This window comes from Balaenoptera acutorostrata, chromosome 12 (genome assembly GCF_949987535.1).
Source record: "Balaenoptera acutorostrata chromosome 12, mBalAcu1.1, whole genome shotgun sequence".
Taxonomy (NCBI): domain Eukaryota; kingdom Metazoa; phylum Chordata; class Mammalia; order Artiodactyla; family Balaenopteridae; genus Balaenoptera; species Balaenoptera acutorostrata.
In genome coordinates this window covers 47118354-47143890 of record NC_080075.1, presented here as the reverse complement: position 1 = coordinate 47143890, position 25537 = coordinate 47118354, and the positions used below count along the sequence as shown (strand labels likewise).

The window sequence follows — 25537 nt, the reverse complement described above, 5'->3', positions numbered from 1 at the left end:
TGTACTACCTCTAAATGAAAACGAAACATTACAGAGTAATTAAAAGAAGCAAATTCTTAAACAGTCTTGGTTCAAGATGAAAAAACACAAAGCATTAGAAAAGAAAATAGTATTTAAAAAAGTAAAAGTTTGGATCTTATTTAGTAGAAACAGTGAAAAATTAAAAAGCAGTCTGTCATATATAAGGTTAACATAAAGCACCATCAGAGAGCAGAGACCTAGAGTTGTTCCAGCTTCCAAGCCCACAGAAGCCAATACATAAAAAAGAGAAACCTGGAACTGCACCAGTCCTAAGAGGCTCCTTGGAATCTTAGCAAAGTTTGAATAGAACTAATAGAGAAAAAAGAAAACTCCAAAGACCTTTCTAGTTTTGATTTCTAGTTTTGGTTGTGGCATTTTTGAAGAGAGAAACACTGAAAAAGTCATTGGATCTCATGAAACCTCAGTAAGCAGTAAGGCAAATGTTATATATTATAAGGACAAAAATCAATTTCCAATTGATCCTATATAATAAAACTTCCAGGTACAAACCTCTTGTTGCAGCCTTTTTAGTTCTATTTCCATTTGCTCAAGTTCTTGTTTACAGTCCAACAACTGTTCAGTCTTTTCCTCCCTTAAATGCAAAAAATATTTATTAAATAACAAACTTAATGCTTTGAAAACTATGATCATCATCTGTATCAATACAAACTTATTATCATTATTAAACATCTAGTTTAACATAGTACTGGCCATAACCCCAACCTAGGGAAAAAGACAAAGAAATTGGTATTAGGAATTTATATGACTGGATGTCATGATACTCTCCCTTAAAGTTCTCCAAAGGCTAAGAACCTCAGTGACTAATGTCCTCATAGTTCATAAGGTAGCTTCTCTCTCTTCATCTTTTCTGCCATCCCCCAATTCTCACTCTCCTTTAGCTTTCTCCCTCTCTGCCTAGTCAAAGACAAATAAGCTGGAAGAGTTTTTATGAAAGGCAATACTATCTGGGTCTGAGACTTCTAACGGTCTCCAAACTATTTTCAACATTTACAATGACCTAAAGAAAATGATACACTGCCACACAGATACATAATACATTTTTGACCAGAGACGTATTACAGCTACAGGAGTTAGTTTCTGCAAAAATCCCCGTTAAAATCTTTATCTCTGTTGGTTTCTTCCCTGTAATCTAGACATCTTTGTATTCCTCCTACTATACACTTTTTTCTTTTTAAATTGCTTTACTTCTAACTCCCATTTTCTATCTCCCCTTCAGAGCCAAGCTCCTCAAAGTAAGTCTCCACTCACTATCTCTACTTGTCCATCTTCTGTTCTTAAATAATAACAAGTAAATGTTCATTGTGTAAAACAATCTGTTTCTAACATCTTATACCTGCTTATGTTTAAAATTTATTTTCACCAGAAACATTTTTTATTGAAGTATACTTGATATACAATGTTATGTAAGTTATGGATATATACTACAGTGATTCACAATTTTTAAAAGTTATACTCCATAAAATATTGGCTATATTCCCTGTGCTGTACACAATATATCCCGTAGCTTATTTTATACATAAGTTTGCACCTTTTAATCCCCTACCCTTATGTTTCCCCTCCCCCTTCCCCCTTCCCTCTCCCAACTGGTAACCACTGGTTTGTTCCCTGTATCTATGAGTCTGTTTCTTTCTTGTTATATTCACTAGTTTGTTTTATTTTTTAGATTCGACACATAAGTGACATCATACAGTATTTGTCTTTCTCTGTCTGACTTATTTCACTTAGCATAATACCCTCCAAGTCCATCCATGTTGTTTTAAATGGCAAAATTTCATTCTTTTTATGGCTGCATAGCAGTCCATTCTATGTATATATACCACATGTTCTTTTTTTTATTTTAACATCTTTCTTGGAGTATAATTGCTTTACAACGGTGTGTTAGTTTCTGCTTTATAACAAAGTGAATCAGTTATACATATACATATATCCCCATATCTCTTCCCTCTTGCATCTCCCTCCCTCCCACCCTACCTATCTCACCCCCCTAGGTGGTCACAAAGCACCGAGCTGATCTCCCTGTGCTATGCGGCTGCTTCCCACTAGCTATCTATTTTACATTTGGTAGTGTATATATGTCCATGCCACTCTCTCACTTTGTCCCAGCTTACCCTTCCCCCTCCCCGTATCCTCAAGTACATTCTCTAGTAGGTCTGCGTCATTACTCCCGTCTTGCCCCTAGGTTCTTCATGACCCTTTTTTTTTGTTTTAAAAATAGATTCCATATATATGTGTTAGCATACGGTATTTGTTTTTCTCTTTCTGACTTACTTCACTCTGTATGACAGACTCTAGGTCCATCCACCTCACTAGAAATGACTCAATTTCGTTTCTTTTTATGGCTGAGTAATATTCCATTGTATATATGTGCCACACCTTCTTTATCTATTCATCTGTTGATGGACACTTAGGTTGCTTCCATGTCCTGGCTATTGTAAATAGAGCTGCAATGAACATTGTGGTACGTGACTCTTTTTGAATTACAGTTTTCTCAGGGTATATGTCCAGTAGTGGGATTGCAGGGTCATACGGTAGTTCTATTTTTAGTTTTTTAAGGAACCTCCATACTGTTCTCCATAGTGGCTGTATCAATTTACATTCCCACCAACAGTGCAAGAGGGTTCTCTTTTCTCCACACCCTCTCCAGCATATATTGTTTGTAGATTTTTTGATGATGGCCATTCTGACTGGTGTGAGGTGATATCTCATTGTACCTTTGATTTGCATTTCTCTAATGATTAATGATGTTGAGCATTCTTTCATGTGTTTGTTGGCCATCTGTATATTTTCTTTGGAGAAATGTCTATTTAGGTCTTCTGCCCATTTTTGGACTGAGTTGTTTGTTTTTCTGATATTGAGCTGCATGAGCTGCTTGTAAATCTTGGAGATTAATCCTTTGTCAGTTGCTTCATTTGCAAATATTTTCTCCCATTCTGAGGGTTGTCTTTTCATCTTGTTTATGGTTTCCTTTGCTGTGCAAAAGCTTTTGAGTTTCATTAGGTCCCATTTGTTTATTTTTGTTTTTATTCCATTTCTCTAGGAGGTGGGTCAGAAAGGATCTTGCTGTGATATATGTCATAGAGTGTTCTGCCTATGTTTTCCTCTAAGAGTTGAATAGTGTCTGGCCTTACATTTAGGTCTTTAATCCATTTTGAGTTTATTTTTGTGTATGGTGTTAGGGAGTGTTTTAATTTCATTCTTTTACATATAGCTGTCCAGTTTTCCCAGCACCACTTATTGAAGAGGCTGTCTTTTCTCCACTGTATATTCTTGCCTCCTTTATCAAAGATAAGGTGACCATATGTGCGTGAGTTTATCTCTGGGCTTTCTATCCTGTTCCATTGATCTATATTTCTGTTTTTGTGCCAATGCCATACTGTCTTGATTACTGTAGCTTTGTAGTATAGTCTGAAGTCAGGGAGCCTGATTCCTCCAGCTCCGTTTTTCTTTCTCAAGATTGCTGTGGCTATTCAGGGTCATTTGTGTTTCCACACAAATTGTGAAATTTTTTGTTCTAGTTCTGTGAAAAATGCCAGTGGTAGTTTGATAGGGATTGCATTGAATCTGTAGATTGCTTTGGGTAGTATAGTCATTTTCACAATGTTGATTCTTCCAATCCAGGAACATGGTATATCTGTCCATCTGTTTGTATCATCTTTAATTTCTTTCATCAGTGTCTTATACTTTTCTGCATACAGGTCTTTTGTCTCCTTAAGTAGGTTTATTCCTAGATATTTTATTCTTTTTGTTGCAATGGTAAAAGGGAGTGTTTTCTTAATTTCACTTTTAGATTTTTCATCATTAGTGTATAGGAATGCAAGAGATTTCTGTGCATTAACTTTGTATCCTGCTACTTTATCAAATTCATTGATTAGCTCTAGTAGTCTTCTGGTAGCATCTTTAGGATTCTCTATATGCAGTATCATGTCATCTGCAAACAGTGACAGCTTTACTTCTTCTTTTCCGATTTGGATTCCTTTTATTTCTTTTTCTTCTCTAATTGCTGTGGCTAAAACTTCCAAAACTATGTTGAATAATAGTGGTGAGAGTGGGCAACCTTCTCTTGTTCCTAATCTTAGTGGAAATGGTTTCAGTTTTTCACCATTGAGAACGATGTTGGCTGTGGGTTTGTCACATATGGCCTTTACTATGTTGAGGTAAGTTTCCTCTATGCCTACTTTCTGGAGGGTTTTTATCATAAATGGGTGTTGAATTTTATCGAAAGCTTTTTCTGCATCTACTGAGATGATCGTATGGTTTTTCTCCTTCAATTTGTTAATACGGTGTATCACATTGATAGATTTGTGTATATTGAAGTATCCTTGCATTCCTGGGATAAACCCCACTTGATCATGGTGTATGACCCTTTTAATGTGCTGTTGGATTCTGTTTGCTAGTATTTTGTTGAGGATTTTTGCATCTATTTCCATCAGTGATATTGGCCTGTAGTTTTCTTTCTTTGTGACATCTTTGTCTGGTTTTGGTATCAGGGTGATGGTGGCCTCATAGAATGAGTTTGGGAGTGTTCCTCCCTCTGCTATATTTTGGAAGAGTTTGAGAAGGATAGGTGTTAGATCTTCTCTAAATGTTTGATAGAATTCGCCTGTGAAGCCATCTGGTCATGGGCTTTTGTTTGTTGGAAGATTTTTAATCACAGTTTCAATTTCAGTGCTTGTGATTGGTCTGTTCATATTTTCTACTTCTTCCTGGTTCAGTCTCGGAAGGTTGTGCATTTCTAAGAATTTGTCCATTTCTTCCAGGTTGTCCATTTTATTGGCATATAGTTGCTTATAGTAATCTCTCATGATCCTTTGTATTTCTGCAGTGTCAGTTGTTAATTCTTTTTCATTTCTAATTCTATTGATTTGAGTCTTCTCCCTTTTTTTCTTGATGAGTCTGGCTAATGGTTTATCAATTTTGTTTATCTTCTCAAGAACCAACTTTTAGTTTTATTGATCTTTGCTATCATTTCCTTCATTTCTTTTTCATTTATTTCTGATCTGATCTTTATGATTTCTTTCCTTCTTCTAACTTTGGGGTTTTTTTGTTCTTCTTTTCTAATTGCTTTAGGTGTAAGGTTAGGTTGTTTATTTGAGATGTTTTTTGTTTCTTAAGGTAGGATTGTATTGCTATAAACTTCCCTCTTAAACTGCTTTTGCTGCATCCCATAGGTTTTGGGTCATCGTGTTTTCACTGTCATTTGTTTCTAGATATTTTTTGATTTCCTCTTTGATTTCTTCAGTGATCTCTTGGTTATTAAGTAGTGTATTGTTTAGCTACCATGTGTTTGTATTTTTTTTACAGATTTTTTCCTGTAATTAATATCTAGTCTCATAGTGTTGTGGTTGGAAAAGATACTTGATACGATTTCAATTTTCTTAAATTTACCAAGGCTTGATTTGTGACCCAAGATATGATCTATCCTGGAGAATGTTCCATGAGCACTTGGGAAGAAAGTGTATTCTGTTTTTTTTGGATGGAATGTCCTGTAAATATCAATTAAGTCCATCTTGTTTAATGTATCATTTAAAGCTTGTGTTTCCTCATTTATTTTCATTTTGCATGATCTGTCCATTGGTGAAAGTGGGGTGTTAAAGTCCACTACTATGATTGTTTTACTGTCGATTTCCCCTTTTATGGCTGTTAGTATTTGCCTTATGTATTGAGGTGCTCCTATGTTGGGTGCATAAATATTTACAATTGTTATATTTTCTTCTTGGATTGATCCCTTGATCATTATGTAGTGTCCTTCTTTGTCTCTTGTAATAGTCTTTGTTTTAAAGTCTATTTTGTCTGATATGAGAATTGCTACTCCAGCTTTCTTTTGATTTCCATTTGCATGGAATATCTTTTTCCATCCCCTCACTTTCAGTCTGTATGTGTCCCTAGGTCTGAAGTGGGTCTCTTGTAGACAGCATATATACGGGTCTTATTTTCGTATCCATTCAGCCAGTCTATGTCTTTTGGTTGGAGCATTTAAGCCATTTACATTTAAGGTAATTATCGATATGTATGTCCTATTACCATTTTCTTAATTGTTTGGGGTTTGTTATTGTAGGTCTTTTCTTTCTCTTGTGTTTATACCACATATTCTTAACCCATTCACCTGTTGATGGACACTTAGGTTGCTACCATATCTTGACAAGTGTAAATAATGCTACTATGAACACTGGGGTGCATGTATCTTTTTGAACACCACATTAACAAACTGAAAAATAAAAACCATATGATCATCTTGATACATGCAGAAAAAGCTTTTGACAAAACTCAACACCCATTTAGAATAAAAAGTCTGCAGAAAGTGGGCATAGAGGGACCATACCGCAACATAATAAAGGCTACATGTGACAAACCCACAGCTAAAATCATACTCAATGGTGAAAAGCTGAATGCATTTCCATTAAGATCAATAGTAAGACAAGGATATCCACTCTCACCACTTTTATTCAACATAGTATTGTAGTCCTAGCCACATCAATCAGACAAGAAAAAGAAATAAAAGGAATCCAAATTGGAAAGGAAGAATGAAAACTGTCACTATTGGCAGATGACATGACACTATAGATGAAACTGAGCAGGACCCTGTGGGACCCTCCCAGGTACAAGTCCTTTTCATGTCGCCTGTTTGTTGTTTGTAGGAAATAGGCTTCATTCAGCCTCCTGATGCCCCCTGAGTTCCAAAGGGCAGATTCAAACAGTTGCTAATGAGGGAAGGAAGGGAATGTAGAAACAAAGGAGGAATAGTCAAGAAACAACTGTGCAGCAATAAAGCAGGGTCCTGGTGCCTCCTCAAGGAATATACATAACAATACCTTTGAGTTCTTCTACAGGAACTAAGGCCCCCACTCAGGTGGAGGATGGTCACTCCAGGCTGAGCACAAGATTCCTGGAATACCACCCTGTTACCTCACCACCAACCAATCAGAAGAAAGTGTGCACACAGAAGATAACAAGACTCTGACCACCTCCAAAATGATTCCCCTTTTAAAAACTTTCATGGTCAAGCAGAATCTTCAGAGTTGGTTTTTGGACACAAGTCTACCTTCTCCCCAGGTTGCTAGCCTCCTGAATAAAGCAACCTTTCTTTTCCAACCAATACTTTTCTCTCAAGTACTGGCCTTCAAACAGTGAGCAGCTGAACCTAAGTTCGGCAACACAGATAGAAAATCCTAAAGATGCAAACAGAAACTACTAGAGCTCATCAACAAATTTGGTAAAGTTGCAGGATACTAAATTAATATACAGAAATCTGTTGAATTTCTACACAGTAACATTAAACTATTAGAAAGAGAAATTAAGGAAACAATCCCATTCACCATCACATCAAAAATAATAAGATATCTAGGAATAAACCTACCAAAGGAGGTAAAGGACCCATACTCAGAAAACTATAAGACACTGATGAAAGAAACTGAACAACACAAACAGAAGGAAAGATATACTGTGTTCTTGGATTGGAAGAAATCATACTTTCAAAATGGCCATACTAACCAAGGCAATCTACAGATTCAATGCAAACCCTATCAAAATACCAATGGCATTTTCCACAGAACTAGAATAAATAATCTTAAAAATTGTATGGAAACACAAAAGACTCAAATAGCCAAAACAGTCGTGAGAAAGAAGAACAGAGATGGAGGAATCATGTGCCCTCACTTCAGGCCACACTACAAAGCTCCAGTAATTAAAACAGTATGACACTGGCACAGAAACAGACAATAGATCAATGGAACAGAATAGGAAGCCCAGAAATAAACCCACACATTTATGGTTAATTAATCTACAACAAAGGAGGCAAGAATATACAATGGAGAAAAACAGTCTCTTTAATAAGTTATGCTGGGAAAACTGGAGAGCTACATGTAAAAGAATGAAATTAGAACATTCTCTAACACCATACACAAAAATAAACTCAAAATGGATTAAGACCTAAATGCAAGACCAGAAACCATAAAACTCCTAGAAGAAAACATAGGCAGAACATTCTTTGAAATAAATCGTAGCAATATTTTTTTGGATCAGTCTCCTAAAGCAAAAGAAATAAACGCAAAAATTAAAAAATGGGACCTAATTAAACTTAGAGTCTTTTTGCACAGCAAAAACAAGAAGACAGGGACTTCCCTGGTGGCTAAGTGGTTAGGAATCCGCCTGCCATTGCAGGGGACATGGATTTGAGCCCTGGCCCAGGAAAATCCCACATGACGTGGAGCAACTAAGCCCGTCCGCCACAACTACTGAGCCTGCGCTCTAGAGCCCACGAGCCACAACTACTGAAGCCCGCATGCCTAGATCCCGTGCTCCGCAACAAGAGAAGCCACCACAATGAGAAGCCGGCGCACCGCAACGAAGAGTAGCTCCCGCTTGCCACAACTAGAGAAAGCCCATGCGCAGCAACGAAGACCCAACACAGCCAAAAATAAATAAATAAATAAATTAAAAAACAAAACTAAACAAAAAAACCCAAAAAGACAACTTTACTGAATGAATGGGAGAAAATTTTGTAAATGATATGACTGATAAGGGGTTAATATCCAAAATATATAAACAGTTCATACAACTCAACATCAAAAAAGCAAACACCCCAATTAAAAAATGGGCAGAAGAACTGAATAGACATTTTTCTAAAGAGGATATGCAGATGGCCAACAGGCACAATAAAGGATGCTCAACATCACTAATCATCAGGGAAATGCAAATCAAAACCACAATGAAATACCGCCTTACATCTGTCAGAACGGCTATCATCAAAACGAACACAAATAACAAATGTTGCTGAGGATGTGGAGAAAAGGGTACCCTCATACACTGTTGGTGGGAATGTAAATTGGTGCAGCCACTGTGGAGAACAGTATGGGGGTTTCTCAAAAAACTAAAAATAGAACTACCATATGACCCAGCATTTCCACTCCTGGTTATATATCTGGAAAAAAACCCAACAAAACACTAATTCGAAAAGATACATGCATCTGCTTACATTTTTTAAAAAACCCTAATTTTTAATGGAGAAACATTCCCATTGAGAGAGGAACCATAATTTATTCATTTAAGTGGATTCCAATTTTCACTGTAATGAACAATGTTTTGGCAAATAAAATCATTACACATAAAGCCCTGTATATTTCAAGACAGATTTCTTTTTTTTTTTTTTTTTAAAGACTTAATTTTTAATTTATTTTTGGCTGTTCGGTCTTTGTTGCTGCGTGAGGGCTTTCTCTAGTTGTGGCGAGCAGGGACTACTCTTCATTGCAGTGCACGGGCTTCTCCTTGCGGTGGCTTCTCTTGCTGCGGAGCACGGGCTCTAGGCGCATGGGCTTCAGTGGTTGTGGAACGTGGGCTCTAGAGCGCAGGCTCAGTAGTTGTGGCACAGGGGCTTAGGTGCCCTGCGGCATGTGGGATCTTCCCAGACAGGGATCAAATCCATGTCCCCTGCATTGGCAGGTGGATTCTTATCCACTGCGCCACCAGGGAAGTCCCCAGGACAGATTTCTAGAAGTACATTTAAAGGTCCTTGGTATACACTGTCAAACTGCCCTGCAGAAAGTTCATTACAAATTTATAATGCAACCAGCAGAGGATAAAAGAGCCTATATGTGAAACAATTTAACAACTGAAAAATGCCATGTTATTGTTCTAATTTGAATTTATTTGAATACTAGGAAAGGCTAATTTTATTTTCTTATGACTGTACCATTAAAATTTCTTCTGATGAAAAGCTATTACATTTTGTGATTTATAAGTATTTCTTACAAATATTTCTTTACAGATTGCTAAATGCTTTTTTAAAAATTAAAAACAAAATTTTTTATTGTGGTAACGTATATATAACATAATATTGCAATTTTAAGTGTACAGTTCAGCAGCATTAGTTACATTTACAATGTTGTTAAACTATCACGACTACCTATTCCCAAAACTTTTTCATCACCCCAGAGAGAAATTCTATACTCGTTAAGCAGTAACTCTCCAATCTACTTTCTGTCTCTCTCAATATGCCTATTAAAGATATTTCATTTAAGTGGAATTATTCAATATTTGTCCTTTGTAGCTGGCTTATCTCACTTAGCAAGTTGTTTCTATGGCTCATCCATGTTGTAGCAGGTAACAAAATTTCATCTTTTATGGCTGAATAATATTCCATTGTGCCTAAAGCACATTTTGTTTATCCATCTGTTCATGGCCATTTGGATTGCTTCCACCCTTTGGCTACTGGGAGTAATGCTGCAATGAACATTGGCATACCAGTATCTGTTTGAGTCCCCGTTTTCAATTTTAGTGGGATATACCTAGGTGCGGAATTGCTGGGTCATATAAAAATTCTATAGTTAACTTTTTGAGGAATATTCCAATGCTTTGGGCTTCCCTGGTGGCATAGTGGTTGAAAATCTGCCTGCCAATGCAGGGGATATGGGTTCGATCCCTGGTCCAGGAAGATCCCACATGCCGTGGAGCAACTAAGCCCGTGCGCCACAACTACTGAGCCTCTGCTCTAGAGCCTGCGAGCCCCAACTACTGAACCCGCGTGCCACAACTACTGAAGCTCATGTGCCTGGAGCCCATGCTCCGCAACAAGAAAAGCCACCACGATGAGAAGCCCGTGCACCACAATGAAGAGTAGCCCCCACTCGCCCCAACTAGAGAAAGCCCGCACACAGCAACGAAGACCTAACACAGCCAAATATAAATAAATTAAATAAATAAAATTTTTTAAAACCCCTCAAACTATTAAAAAAAAATTTCAATGCTTTTAATTTTACTTTTTTTAAAAAGTTTACCTAGAAACTCAATTTAAAAACGGACAAAGGATCTGAATAAACATTTCTCCAAAGAAGATATACAAGCGGCAAATAAGCACATGAAGAGACACTCAACAGGACTTCCCTAGTGGTGCAGTGGTTAAGAATCCACCTGCCAACGCAGGGGACAAGGGTTCGAGCCCTGGCCCGGGAAGAACCCACATGTCACAGGGCAACTAAGCCCGTACGTCACAACTACTGAGCTTGTGCTCTAGAGCCCGCGAGCCACAACTACTGAGCCCGCGTGCCACAACTACTGCAGCCTGCATGCCTGGAGCCCATGCTCCGCAACAAGAGAAGCCACTGCAATGATAAGATCCCACACTGCAACAAAGAGTAGCCCCCGCTCACCACAACTAGAGAAAGCCTGTAGGCAGCAACAAAGATCCAACACAGCCAAAAATAAATAAATAAATAAATAAATTTATTAAAGAAAAAGAAAAAAGACACTCAACATTATTAGTCATCAGGGAACTGGAAGTCAAACCACAATGAGTTATCACTCCACACCCACTAGGATGGCTATAATCAAAAAGGTGTATAATAACAGGCCTTGGTGAGGATATCAAGATGCTGGAGGCCTCATACATAGCTGGTGGGGATGTAAAATGGTGCAGCCAAATAGTTTGACAGTTCCTCAAAAGGTTAAACATATGACCCAGCATTTCCACTTCTCAGTAAATACCCAAGAGAAATGAAAATATATGTATACACAAAAATGTGTACATGAATGTTCATAGGAGCATTATTTAAACAGCCAAAAAGTAGAAACAATCCAAATGTCCATCAACTCATAAATGAGTAACCAAAATGTGGTATATCCATGTGAGAGAATATTATTCAACCATAAAAAGGAATGAAGGGGCTTCCCTGGTGGCGCAGTGGTTGAGAATCTGCCTGCTGGTGCAGGAGACGCGGGTTCGAGCCCTGGTCTGGGAGGATCCCACGTGCCGCGGAGCGGCTGGGCCCGTGAGCCACGGCTGCTGAGCCTGCACGTCTGGAGCCTGTGCTCCACAACGGGAGGGGCCGCGGTGGTGAGAGGCCCGCGCACCGCGATGAAGAGTGGCCCCCACTTGCCGCAATTGGAGAAAGCCCTAGCACAGAAACGAAGACCCAACATAGCAATCAATCAATCAATCAATAAAGAAATCTTAAAAAAAAAAAAAAAAAAAAAGGAATGAAGTACTGCTATATGGTACAACATGGATGAACCCTGACAACATTATGCTAAGTGAAAGAAGCCAGTCACAAAAGGCCACATAATGTATGCGTCCATTTATATGAAATGTCCAGAGTAGGCAGATCTATAGAACTAGAAAGTGTATTAGTGGTTTTGAGGAGCCGAGGGCAAAGAGGGATGGAGAGTGACTGCTGATGGGTATGGAGTTTCCTTTTGGGGTGATGAAAATGTCTTGAAATTAGACAGCATGTGATGGTTGCAGAATTCTAAATAAACTAAACATCACTGAATTGTACACTTTAAAAGGATAAATTTCCTTATATAGGAATTATATCTCAATAAAGCTGTTTTTTTAAAAAAGAATTTGTGTGAGAGAAAAGCTCTTTGGAAACATGGGATCCATGGAGACAGAGAGTATTATTAAAGGAAGCCTTTGATAGTGTTAACTACCGCTTAGAAGTGAAATTTATAAGGAATTACTTCTTGTTCTATCCAAATTGCAAATTATACTTTTACTCTGTATGTTAATAAATCCAAAGCAATTATATTATCATGTACCACCCACAAGTATGGTATTAGTTAATTTGCATGTTCTCATTACAATTATTTATTTCCATTAGGTATAAGGCAACCTGAACTAAATTTATCCACCATGATTCCATACTTCATCACTTTAGTAAAGATCTATCCCAACAAAAACACTTAAAACAAATGTTAATAGAAGAAATCTAAGAAGGGACACATTTTCAAAGGACAACAAAGATATGAGATGGTATTTGATGTAATGCTAGTTACTGGGAATACTTGCTATATCTGGCATATTTATTTACTCATTAAAACTATTCATTTACATTTTCCAATCAGCGTATGAGACCAAATTTTACTAATGTCTCTAAGTTGTTTGGAATTTGAATAATGCTATGCCCAAGTAAATTTTATTTTAAAATCAAATTCTAATATCGTGCAAAATGTTAAATGAATTCTCAGCCATCACTGCAGTTCTAATTGCATGCTTTATCTAAAGACTGGAGAAGATTGTGCTAAATTATATGGAACCAACTAGTGTTCACTGTTTAGGCTATCCATTAACTGCCAGTCAAACTAATAACAGCAATCTCTTCCCTAATTTTCATGGTGCAGCTGTTTATAGAATATCCTGGGCGTGTTCACTTCAATAGATACATAATAATGCAGACATTCACAATGAAAGCTGTATTTTTTTGTTTTCAAATTTTCCTATGGACTGTACATTTTTTCTGCCTTGCATATTCAACCACTTTCTTAAACTAACCGCTTTAAACAATCAGTAAATAAACTTAATTGTTATATTGTGGTTTTAAATTTAAAATCTATACTCCGAAGCCCAAATTCCAGGAAGACAAACCAAAAAAAAAAAAAAAAAAAGGAAAGAAAGAAAGAAAAAAAGCCTAAAATACAAAACTCCTTTGTTCTTTTTAAACTGCAATATAAAAAATCTCCAGCAGAGACCGGTTATTTCTTTCCATGTGATTTACCAAGGAATGCCTATGTGACATTTATACTGATTTTCCTGTAATGATCTTTGAAAGTTAAATAGATATTAATTTCATCAGCACTAACCAACCAGAATATTTACCATTTCTAAGTACTGATACATGACTCAGGCATTTCAATTACTCAATGCAGAAGATACACAAAATTATTTTTTTGTAATACTGTATACCAAAAATTCAGTTTTTTAGAACATTAATTTTAAAAAAGCTAAACTTATTGATCTGTATCAGTGGTTGCCAGTATTTTGGATTTCAAGAAATGCAAAAATTAAAAAATTAAGCAGACCTCAATTTGCCAAGGAAAAACATTATTTTATAAAAGAAAGGACATCTTAACACTAAAAAAATAGGGCATGCTTTAAACTGATACAGAATAAAGGGCATCCTTTAAATTGATAAGATTTAACATTAAGAAAACCTTATGTCAGTCTCCTTATTTTTCTCACTTTGGCAAATACTACCAAAAACTTTGACACAGCCTAGCAACTGGGAACCACACGTCTATATTCCATAAGCCTAAAAACACTCTTTAGATCACCTTTGCAACTATATAAGTTCAGTGAGCCTTGAAAAGCAACAACTTACAATTCCTGCCTAAGCCTTCTTATCTTGGCCTTAGCATCTGCCAGCTCCACTGACAGATGTTGTCGACTTTCTGTTCGCTTCATGCCTGGAGAACCACAAGGTGACTGTGCAGATGAAGAGGCATGGGGTGGAAAATGAAGACCATCCCGCTCTTCAGAGAGTTCAACGATAGTCTAAGGAAATAGAGAAATAAATCACAGAATCACTTTTAGTATTTTACATATCAGAGAACCAAACACATCAAAACTAGTCACTAAGTCTAAGTATTATACTGCAACATCAAAAAAGAATTCATTGGTCAAAAATAACTTTGTCATATTTAGCTGTCATTTTTTAAAGTTTTATTCAACAGTAGATGGATGAGCTATTTAGTAGATAACACAAAAACAAGACTTAATACTTCTTTCCTTTCCCAGTGTTTTAACAAAAAAAAGTAAATTGTGGTAAAATAAGAACAGATAGCAACTGTTGGAAAGGCATAGAAGACTTACTAAAGAAATTAACTCAAGAGTGATGTGTCTATAATTGTGCTGTCCAACATGGTAACCAGTAGCACAAGTGGCTAATCTCAAATTTAAAGAGTTAAAAATACAGTTCCTAGTCACATTAGCCACATTTCAAGAGCACAACAGCCACAAGTGGCTAGTGGTTACTGCACTGGACAGTGCAGAATTACAATCTTGCCATTCTTGCAGAATTGGACAGCACTGCTCTAGAATTGTAAATAGGAACCTCAGAGGGACCTAAAAAAACCTCAGAAGTTTAGTTCAACCTCTTAATTCTGCAGCTAAGGTAACTGAGGCACAGAGATTAATATGCCCATGGTCTCACAACTAGCTCATAGCAATGCCAAGACTCCAGACCAGTCTCTTCACTCCATATCCTATGCTCTCTCTTACAAATACTAGTTCTAATCTGCTTCCCATCTCAAAGCTTAACTTTATTCCTTTCTCTAGAGACCCACCATGGGACACAAATCTTCTATTTATCCTAAATCTGAACTTTAAGGGCTATTTAACCTACATGTATCTCACTCAATCATATTCCTCCATTCCCCTAATTTTCCTCTTATTGGAAAATTCTCTTATTCTAAACCAATTTCTCAGATTTTCTTTCAAACTTCCCAGGCAAACAGAAATTGTCTTTGGTAGACATTTCATCTGTCCTTCTACTCCAGACGGAATGGGTAGAGTTACACCTTAGGAACATGAAATCACCATCCTCACTTTGCTTCTCATCACCAAGTCTTACAATGCCCTCATTGAATCGTTACTTTTCTTCTTCTTTTTTTAAACCACCCATCAGAATTCATTTCTTTATCCTTGCGATACATTTGAGCACCCAAATCAAGGTCTGTCCAACTACTGCTTTCACAGATTCCAGTATTCCTATTGATATACCTCAGAATATGACCTCCCAGTTCCCTTTCTCTCTACAACTCCACATCCACTTCCAGTCCAATACATACAGGCTTCTCCAGTGAAAGAACCATTCCTCTCTTGTGCCATATCACCATTCCTATGCCTGAACCTCTAATCACTCAATTTCCCCTTTTTGCCCAGTCAAATAGATTATTCTTGGCTACTCTAGAGTTTCTACACAGTCTGGAACTACAATTAGGCTGTTAAATGTCACCCTTACTTTCTAATTTAACACCACCATGCCATTCTTTGCCTATGGCTGACTCTTTGAGGAAAAAACAAAAGGGAACTAATATTTATAGAACCCCTAGCTAGGGGATTTTCCAGCAAGATCTTATCCAGTACTATAATTGGCAATAAAGGCTTTACATCTATTTTAGACATAAGGAAACTGAGGCACATATAGATTAAATAACTTAACCAAAGTTACGCATCTAATGGTTAGGTATAACAGGAGTTCAGATTCAAGTCTGACTCAAACACTATGTCATTTTCCTTACCTACCATCAGTTTTTCTATTTCTGCTCCAAGGTGATAAAGAACTCTAAAAAACAAAACAAACCAAAAAAATATACAATATACAGCCCTACTACAGAAATTGCCATCCACTTTCAATTAAGCTCTTTCCAATGCCCGTCAATTCTTTTATTGAAAATCTTGATGATTTCCTGGCAAAATCTTCCCACAATGGCTGTTGTAAATATATTCCCTTTTCTCTACATAAGCCCCCAACTACAAACTGCTATCATCACTTCCAACAAATGACCCCTTCTCCAACTTGTCAAAGAAACAAAACCACCTGTGATAAACTCCTCCGTTTTTATGCATCTCTTGTTCCTTACTTCTATAACATTTTCAATTTCTCTCTTCCTATTGGCTTTTTCTCCTTGTTCTTCAAAGACATACAAGTTTCTACTATCTAGGGGGAAAAAAAATCACATTTTCCCTTTACTATCCTTCTACTATTTCTCTTTCAGTGCTACCTTTTGAAGGGTGGTTTGTTCACTGACATTACTTCATCTTGTCCATCTACCCAGTATGTCCAGCCCAACTTCCCTGTCTCTGTGAACAGTGTTACTAATTTCCACAGTAGCCCAAGCTCAAACTTCACAGAATCAACTTTTATCTGTATATTTTCTTACTGTCTCAATTATCTTTAATCTTGCCTTCTAACATCTCCTGTCTTTAACAATAACACCTGCATACAGTATTAACTAAATATCTCTTTCATGCACAAACTAGAACTTAATTTTATGCTACTTTACAATTTTTCATTTACAATTTTTTTTTAATAAACCAGATACAATCTTTCTTATGCTTCTTTGGTATCCCTGATGTTATCCACCATAGTAGTGTGCACAAAAAGAGCTGCTCAAAAATATTTAACTGAATGATTCACAAAAACGGAAAACTCAAGAAAAGTACTGAAGACACATATTACGTTTGAAATTATCAGGTGGTTAAATTAAAGTATCAAGAACTTCCAGATGCCAACAAACAGAGCACAAAAGATCTATGGGCTGCAAAATATTTTTTAAAAAGAAAGAAACCTGGTATTGAGAAATAAGAGTATCCAGAGGTATTTTCCATTAAAGATTATGTAGACATTTTGACTTTTCTCTAACAGCGGTAGTTTCTTGAGCTCAAGAACTCCAAACATTTTCAAAAAATCTGACAGGAAATGTTGTTAAGGCATACCTTTAATTTCTAAAGCCTTCTCTGATTCTTCCAATCCTAGACATTCCACTAATGGTTGCAAGTAATATCTTCCTTCTTTAAATTCCTATAGTATTTTTTTAGATATATGTGTCTTTTTTGGTACTTGTCACTTTCAAATTTTTATTACAGTTAATTCTTTTATTAAAATAATTTCCCTATTAGATTATAACAATCTTTGGTTCTTTTTTGAAAGTTTGTCAGTTTGTTGCTCCCACATACTCTAGCACAAGATCTTGCAAAAAGCAGGTTATTTATTAATATATGTTGAAGAATGAACATAAAAAGATACAACAATGTTAAAAAAATTCTGGTGACAATAATTCTACTTATAGAACTCATCATTAAGGAAGAGAATCAGAGATGTGCTCAGCACAATCACAGATTTAGGCAAAGGTGTTATAAAGGTTAGGGACACAAGCGTTGGAGTTAGAATGGACAAGTTACCTAACTTCTCTGAACTTGAGAATCTTCATCTATAAAATGGGGTTATTGTGCAGACTTAATAAGATAGTATACAATAAACTTATAACACAAAGCTTGGCATAAACAGTGACAATAAATATTTGGTTTTTAGTAAAAGGAGAGGACTGAAGAGATTCTTGTTTCATAGCATTAAGAACAAAAAAATGAAGAGTAATTAAAAACAGGGCGACCAAATTATATTTTCTAGATCGAAGTGAAACAATTATTACAAAAGATCAATAAAAACAGAAAAAAGGGCTCTCTGTTCTGACAAGGGGGAGCATCCCCTGTGGATAGCCTGTGGCTCCCAATTCTTGCCATGCCAGCAAGTGGAGGATTTAAGTGCTTTAGACGTCCACTTCAACTCCCAGTGTGAGTACTACTGCTTGCCAGGATACACACTGAAATGGGAGCGGACAACAAAGCCTGGAGCGGCCGACCAGCCTGTGATGATATGGAACCTCCCAGAATCAAGTGCCCAAGTACGAAAGAACACATTTCTGATCCTAATAAGCTGACAGTCCTCAGTGTCCCGGGAGATACCCGAGGGAACAGACAAAGCAAACAACATTCTACTGATGTTATTCTAAAAGACCTCCTCCCTAGACTCAAATTTTCCTGAAGGAGATCACAAGATACAGTACACAGTCTGTGACAGAGCTGAGAACAAGGGGATCTGCAAATTTCGAGTTACAGTAAGAGTCAGATGCTGCGACAAAATTCAGCGTCCCGGGGAACAGTTACATGAAATGTCTGCAGCAGTCGTTATGGAGCCACTGGCAAGTTGTACTGCACTGGTGGCCACAAGCCACAGGGTAGCCCTGCCTGAGTCTGTCAATTCAATCTGCCTTGGTCTGGCATGGAGCCCACCTGGGCGACCATGAATATCAATGTGGGCATCAGAACAGCAGTCTTATGACTTCTGGATCAGTTTTATGAGAAAAGGAGACTCCTTATTGTGTCCACACCCATAGCCCCAAATCTCTACTGGCCGCAGCAAGAAATGCTACAGCAAGTACAGTGTGACCTGGATCTTCAACACATCATCTTGTGCTGGCAGGCATGTTCCCGACCCTCACTGGCAGGATAGGAATAAAGATTATGCCTCCAGCACTAGCTCTACAGTCCAGGCAGAATCCCATTCTATTCCTTCACTATGGCGCTAGCGGGTAAGCACAGCATGGACAAGGAGCGCTATGTCTCCCTGGTGACGCCTGTGGCCCTTTTCAGCCTGACTGACACTTTCCCCTTGGGAAAAGAGGAGATGGTCCTGCAAGCTGAAGTGGGCCAGACCTGTAACACCTGATGGGATGGCTCCTCTCTCCACAATTTTCTTTCTACATAGTGCTGGGTACACAGAAAGGCCTTAAAAATATCTTTAATGTACAGATTTTTATTTGTTATTTTTAAAGTCTATTTTATTATAAGCTTTCTCTGCACTTAAAAATTAGTACCAAGCTATCTGTACTTTGAAGTGCTCCAAAAAATATGAATATGATATTTACTCTTTCTCTCTTTACTCCATCATGGCTAGTTAATTTTGTAGAGAAATTAGAAACCACAGCCATAAACATTGCTCTCAATCTGCTATTCAGTGTGATACATAACTTTCTCCTATTTTGTTTTTTTATATAAAATTAATTAATGAAATATTTTGGAAGAAAAGAGCAGAAAAAAGTTAAAGGGAAAATGTTAATAAGAACTTGTTTCAATCCAATTGAATGATATAGAATTATTATATTTACATACTGCATTTACATGTGTCTAGTATTTTTCACAATTATTTTTAATTATCTTTTCTAACTAGTCCACTGTTGATCCAAATTGAAGATTTTTTCCCCCCAGAGAAGTGAGTTTAAACCAGCTAGAAACTTGTTTCTAAATACCTGAGGTAGGAGAATGTGACTACATTCTCCTGCCTCAGGTATTTAGAAAACATTTTTTTCCTTGTTAGAAAAACAAATTCAACTAAAATGCTTAATCAGGCAGGATAACAGATTTTTAAAAGGTTTTTCAAACAATCATGCTATATAGTGTTTCACATTCCTTTTAGTTTCGACACAAATCATGTAATGACAAGTATCTTGTTTATATTTCTCCAAAATAACATCCTCATTCACTCCATATTAATTATTTCATGTAAGTGAGATCAAACAATTTTTACATATCCATCAGTCATATGAAACCAAAGTACAGATTTTTAGAAGTAATTCCTAAGAAGCTGGAAGACACCTTTTCAAAATACCTTTAATATCTTGAAACGCAAATAGAGAAATGTTATAGAAAATGGATAAAACAGTAAAAAGACACTAACGTTAAAAAAAAGACATAGCATATGGTTCAAAACTCAGATTGAAAATAAAGTATCTAAATATCTCAGGGTAAGGTTGATATATACTAGGGATGTTTTGCAACTCACTCTTTTCTTCCTTTGGTCTCACTGTCTTAGATTTTTTTAAAAATTTAGTTGTTGCTCTAAAATATTTACTTCCTATATTTTCTTCTCTTTTAATGCCTTAAGAAAAACTGAAAATTCCCATCAGAAATGAATATATTTTATAGTGACGTGAAAGTTTTTTGTTCCAAAAAAATCTTTAGAAATTTCTCCTATGTAGTCTTTCGTTAGTCCCGAGAGTAATCAAATTCTCTATAAATAAGCTCAAATCGTCTCTCTCATGTAAATGGAGAAAATAATCAAAGTTTTACTTTCTCGAGAATGACAGAGTACTTTGGTCTGCTATTAAGAAAATATTACTCACCATCACATGCAGTAACGTCTAGACTCCTTTAAAAATTATAAGCTGCTTTCAGAGTGAAGGCAAAAAATCTGGTACAATTTTACTCTTTTTAAAAACCAAAGTACTTTCTTAAAGGAGTTTATAATAATTCTCTTTTCTAAGATCACATCTCATTATACTGACTACAAAAATTTGAGACCTTTTGTGGGACATTTTATTCAGAACACCTGTTATTCTCCTTTTATTAACACTTACTTTTCCAATCTCAAAATGTGGCAATAAAACTACAAAATTAACCTTAAGCAAATTCTTCTACCTTGAAAAGGCAATGATTTTTCCACTTACATCAACGATATTTTTAGTTTCATACTTTTGTACTGTTGCCAGAACTATGGGGATGAGTTAAAGAACACAAGAACAAAATCAGAGTAATTTAAAAGGAAGGAGAAAAGAAAACCTAATTGCAATGTGTTTACTAGCAATTTGGGGCTCTTATACAGCCTTTCTGGTTCCTGTGTTGCACAGAAGACATATAGTACTTTATTACCTGTCCCTAAGAAACAAAGTATCAATTCTGAAAAATCTCTTAAGTTTTTTGGAAAGTAAACTTTCATAATATACTAAAAGAAATTTACAAACCTCCGAATGTTCATCTCTCTCATCTATAAGTCTTTTTAGATGCAATACCATGTTTTTCAAGAGTGGTTCTATTTCCTCCTGAGACATGTCAGTCACTTCCATCCATTGTAGATCAAACACATTTTCCTGATTATGGGTTACCTTTAGAGAGCAACCAAAGTAAACAATTTTTTAAATGGCTAATACTTAAAAATACATTTAATTTTAGTATAATATTAGCTTAAATACTATATATCCCATATAATAAAAATATGAAAAGCAAAGATGATATCTATCTTGAAATTAATGAATGATGAAAAGGCTTCTACTAAAAATTATTTTTACTAAATGTAATCTTTAAATGAATTTAGTCAACTAAAAAATAAGATATTTAATTTTTTTAATATCTTTTTTTTGGGCCACACCGCGCAGCACGTGGGATCTTAGTTCCCCAACCAGGGATCGAACCCGCACCCTCCCCCCGTGCATTGAGAGCACGGAGTCCTAACTACTGGACCGCCAGGGAAGTCCCAAAAATAAAATATTTAATTCAAGGCATTCCTAAGGGAAGGTAATACTAATAGGTCTGACAACTGCTTTAACAAACTCAATTAATCTTTTCCTTAGATAAGACTAAGTTGATTGTACTTGAATTCAAAAGCAAAAGTTTTAATCCTGTAGGATGTAGGTTATTGCACTTTTATACTTGAAAAGCTAAGTCTTTATAGATTCTGAAGAAGACACTGTCATAGAACCTTAGGAGAAAGGGACGCCCAATATAAAGAGTTTTAAAAGAATGGAAAAGTTATATAAGTGAAATACTTATTTCTTGCTTTCCATTTCTCACTGTGATTCTGATATTTTGCTTTAACTTTCACAATAAACAGCAAAAATAACACTTTCAAGAATGGTGGCAAATTTAGTAACTTGCGGTACTCAGCATTTATTCAAAATCAAATACAAATCACAAAGCTAACAGAAACAAACATATATATGTATATATAAAGGGAAACTACCAACAAAACTGTATCTTGTAGAGTAATACACTTACTGTTGACAATATTACTGACCAGAAAGCGGGGCTCTTTGAATATTAACTAAGAGAAAAGATGATATATGGAACACAAAGTCATTTAAATAGAGAATATTTAAACACAACAATTCTCACTATTTAAAACTCTCTCCCTTTCCTTAGTTCGCGTTCTAATCAATATGTAAAATTTAACATGCTGTAGTTCTAAAAACTCTAAAGTACACAAGATTAAAAGCCCAAGACTAGACAGATGCAGAAATAGCAGCTTTTAAAAACAATCTTAAAACAATCTTAACAAATAAATATTAGCTTCAATTATTTGACATTGTACACTATGTCCTCCATTTAGGTTTTTATATGGATGTTATAAATCACTAATGTGTTTATAATTCAAGTAATATCTTCAGTAGAAATTATGCTGTGCCCATTCACTAAAAAAAAAATCACTGGGATGACATAATACTAATAGGTTAGTATTATCATCTTACCTCACTTTAGTTTTGAATTACAGGCAGTGATCCACTTTGTGCTGCTTCCATTTACTATACTATTCATGCTGTGATGTCTAACAAAGAAATATACATTCCTCAAATAGCACTTTCTGCCTATACCCCTATGGATAAAGGCAACAGTACATCTGTAGTAAGCACTGTGCCATGCAGAAGATAATTCATGTAAGAAACTATGTCTAAAGAAAAGAAGATAATTTTTCTAAAAGCAGAGTTCATCTATAATTGACTTTGATTTATTCTTGCTTAATCCATGACTATATTTGGGGAGACATACAAATAAAACATACCACAAGCTTCATAAAAAATACATAAAAATTGTATACAGATTATTACCTCTTGAATATGTGCGGCAACTGCTGCTTTTGTATCAAAATCTAAACTTTGAATTCTTTCAATAAATTCTTCTTTTTTCTGACACTAAGAGAAACGAATAAAACAATCATTCATACTTTATAGGGTGTAGTTGTTACTACGTTGTAAATAACAAAAAATTCATTAGGCTAAAAAGCTTGGCTACATTTTGAACAGCACAATGAGGGTTTTGTTTTGCATTTAAATGATCTCTAATATACTTACCTAATAAAAAGATAACAATTTAGAAATATTTATTTAAAAAGCAACATACTGAAAATCCATACCATTTTTATGCTGAGAAGTTGTAAGTTCTAAAGCGGGTAACCATTACACAAACCATCTAAGGTCAGTACAATATAATTAGGCTAACTTCACAAACAGAGAAGTAAAGAATCAAGAACTTGTTTCAGAGAGGATAAGTTACTTGCCAAAAAACACAGTGAGTCAGTGGCAGAATTCGGAATACAGCCAAAATGCTCAGTCAGTCTTTGCCTATCATCAAACAACACAGCCCTTTTTCTTGGAAAAAAAATTTTAAGCAATTTTTACGTCAGGCTTACAATTCATTCTCACATCTTCATCCTATCAATCTCAATAAAAGAAACCTACTTTTGTGGCCCAGTTCAACACATATAAGGTAATACAATAAATATTTCATTTGTTTCTAACACAAAGTTACCAGGGGCAAAATTTAAGAATGTATATACAAGTACACATGTATCAAGTGGAATAAAGGCAGCAATTATTTATTGCATACCTTTTAAAAAACTTCATATAAACTAAAAATATTACAATGCAAACCTCATCTTTTTCTTTCCATTCAGTACTGAATAACAGTTTAACATGCATCTTACTCTCTGCCTCTTGTCTACATCTCTTATACTGCAATCCAACTGCGTTTAACTGAATTCTTACAGCTACCAAATGAGAAGTGCATACAAAACAGACAGCACTGCCTTGTCTAGCTTAGTCGCATCTCTTGGGCCAATTACTGAACTACTAGTAAAGACACTATACTCAAAAAAGGAAAACTGGCTCTTTGGTCAGTAAGAAACTTAGCAATGTTCTGATTTACACTCTACACATTTATTATATCATAACATTTTTTTTAAACATCTTTATTGGAGTATAATTGCTTTCCAGTGTTGTGTTAGTTTCTGCTGTATAACAAAGTGAATCAGCTATATGCATACGTATATCCCCATATCCCCTCCCTCTTGCATCTCCCTCTCACCCTCCTTATCCCACCCCTTTAGGTGGTCACAAAGCACCAAGCTGATCTCCCTGTGCCATGCAGCTGCTTCCCACTAGCTATCTATTCTACATTTGGTAGTGTATATATGTCAGTGCTACTCTCTCATTTTGTCCCAGCTTACCCTTCCCCCTCCCTGTGTCCTCAAGTCCATTCTCTACGTCTGTGTCTTTATTCCTGCCCTGCCCCTAGGTTCATCAGAACCATTTTTTTTTTTAGATTCCATATATATGTTAGCATACAGTGTTTGTTTTTCTCTTTCTGACTTACTTCACTCTGTATGACAGACTCTAGGTCCAGGTCCATCCACTCCACTACAAATAACTCAGTTTTGTTTCTTTTTATGGCTGAGTAATGTTTCATTGTATATATGTGCCACATCTTCTTTACCCATTCATCTGTCGATGGACACCTAGGTTGCTTCCATGTCCTGGCCACTGTAAATAGTGCTGCAATGAACATTGTGGTACATGACTGTTTTTGAATCATGGTTTTCTCGGGGTATATGCCCAGCACTGGGATTGCTGGGTCATATGGTAATTCTATTTTTAGTTTTTTAAGGAACCTCCATGCTGTTCTCCATAGTGGCTGTATCAATTTACATTCCCACCAACAGTGCAAGAGGGTTCCCTTTCTCCACACCCTCTCCAGCATTTATTGTTTGTAGATTTTTTGATGATGGCCATTCTGACTGGTGTGAGGTGATAACTCATTGCAGTTTTGATTTGCATCTCTCTAATGATTATTGTACATCATAATATTTTATTTCTACTCCTATAAAATTTAATTTAATTAAGCACATTTCTATCAGTGCAGAAAGTTCCTCATCCTATAAAACCAAAATTATTAGGATGATATAGAAATTAAATTTAATTTAAAATTAAATCAATTTTAAATTAAATTTAAAATTAAATTATGAGAAATGTACAGTTCCCAGCTATGACTAGGAAGTCAGAGTTTTAGAGGGATGTGATAAAAACTACCAGGTTTAAAAACAAGAATTTTTTTGGTCTAGTAAATAATATTTGACAGGCATAGTGAGAACAATTAAGAATGACTTTCAGATAGTATATTTGTGGCATATATAAAATAACTAACTTTTTAGGTATGGTAACCCCAATTCTTAAATTTTATGCTTCCAAAAGTGACTTATGTATAGTTTGAGCCAATGAACATATATAAAATGGCAGGGTTATAATAAGTATGACTCACTGAAGGGTCCCCCAATTCAACTGCCATAGCTTTGTCTGCCTTCAGTTTAAACACATACACTTCCCTTTTCTAAGTCCTAGAGCCACT

At 36.0% G+C, this 25537-nt stretch overlaps 1 protein-coding gene across 6 annotated transcripts in view; it reads right to left on the bottom strand.

Moving 5' to 3' along the window:
• Positions 1-25537, bottom strand: part of CCDC88A (coiled-coil domain containing 88A) — a 126676-nt gene that overhangs the window by 56376 nt on the left and 44763 nt on the right. For all 6 annotated transcript variants that reach the window (XM_007189991.2, XM_007189993.2, XM_057557795.1 and 3 more), the window contains exons 6-9: positions 22966-23049; positions 21109-21249; positions 14130-14302; positions 532-613 (exon numbers count right to left, since the gene is read on the bottom strand). In XM_007189991.2, coding sequence (XP_007190053.2) covers positions 532-613; positions 14130-14302; positions 21109-21249; positions 22966-23049 — 480 coding nt within the window. The remainder of the gene's footprint in view (positions 1-531; positions 614-14129; positions 14303-21108; positions 21250-22965; positions 23050-25537) is intronic.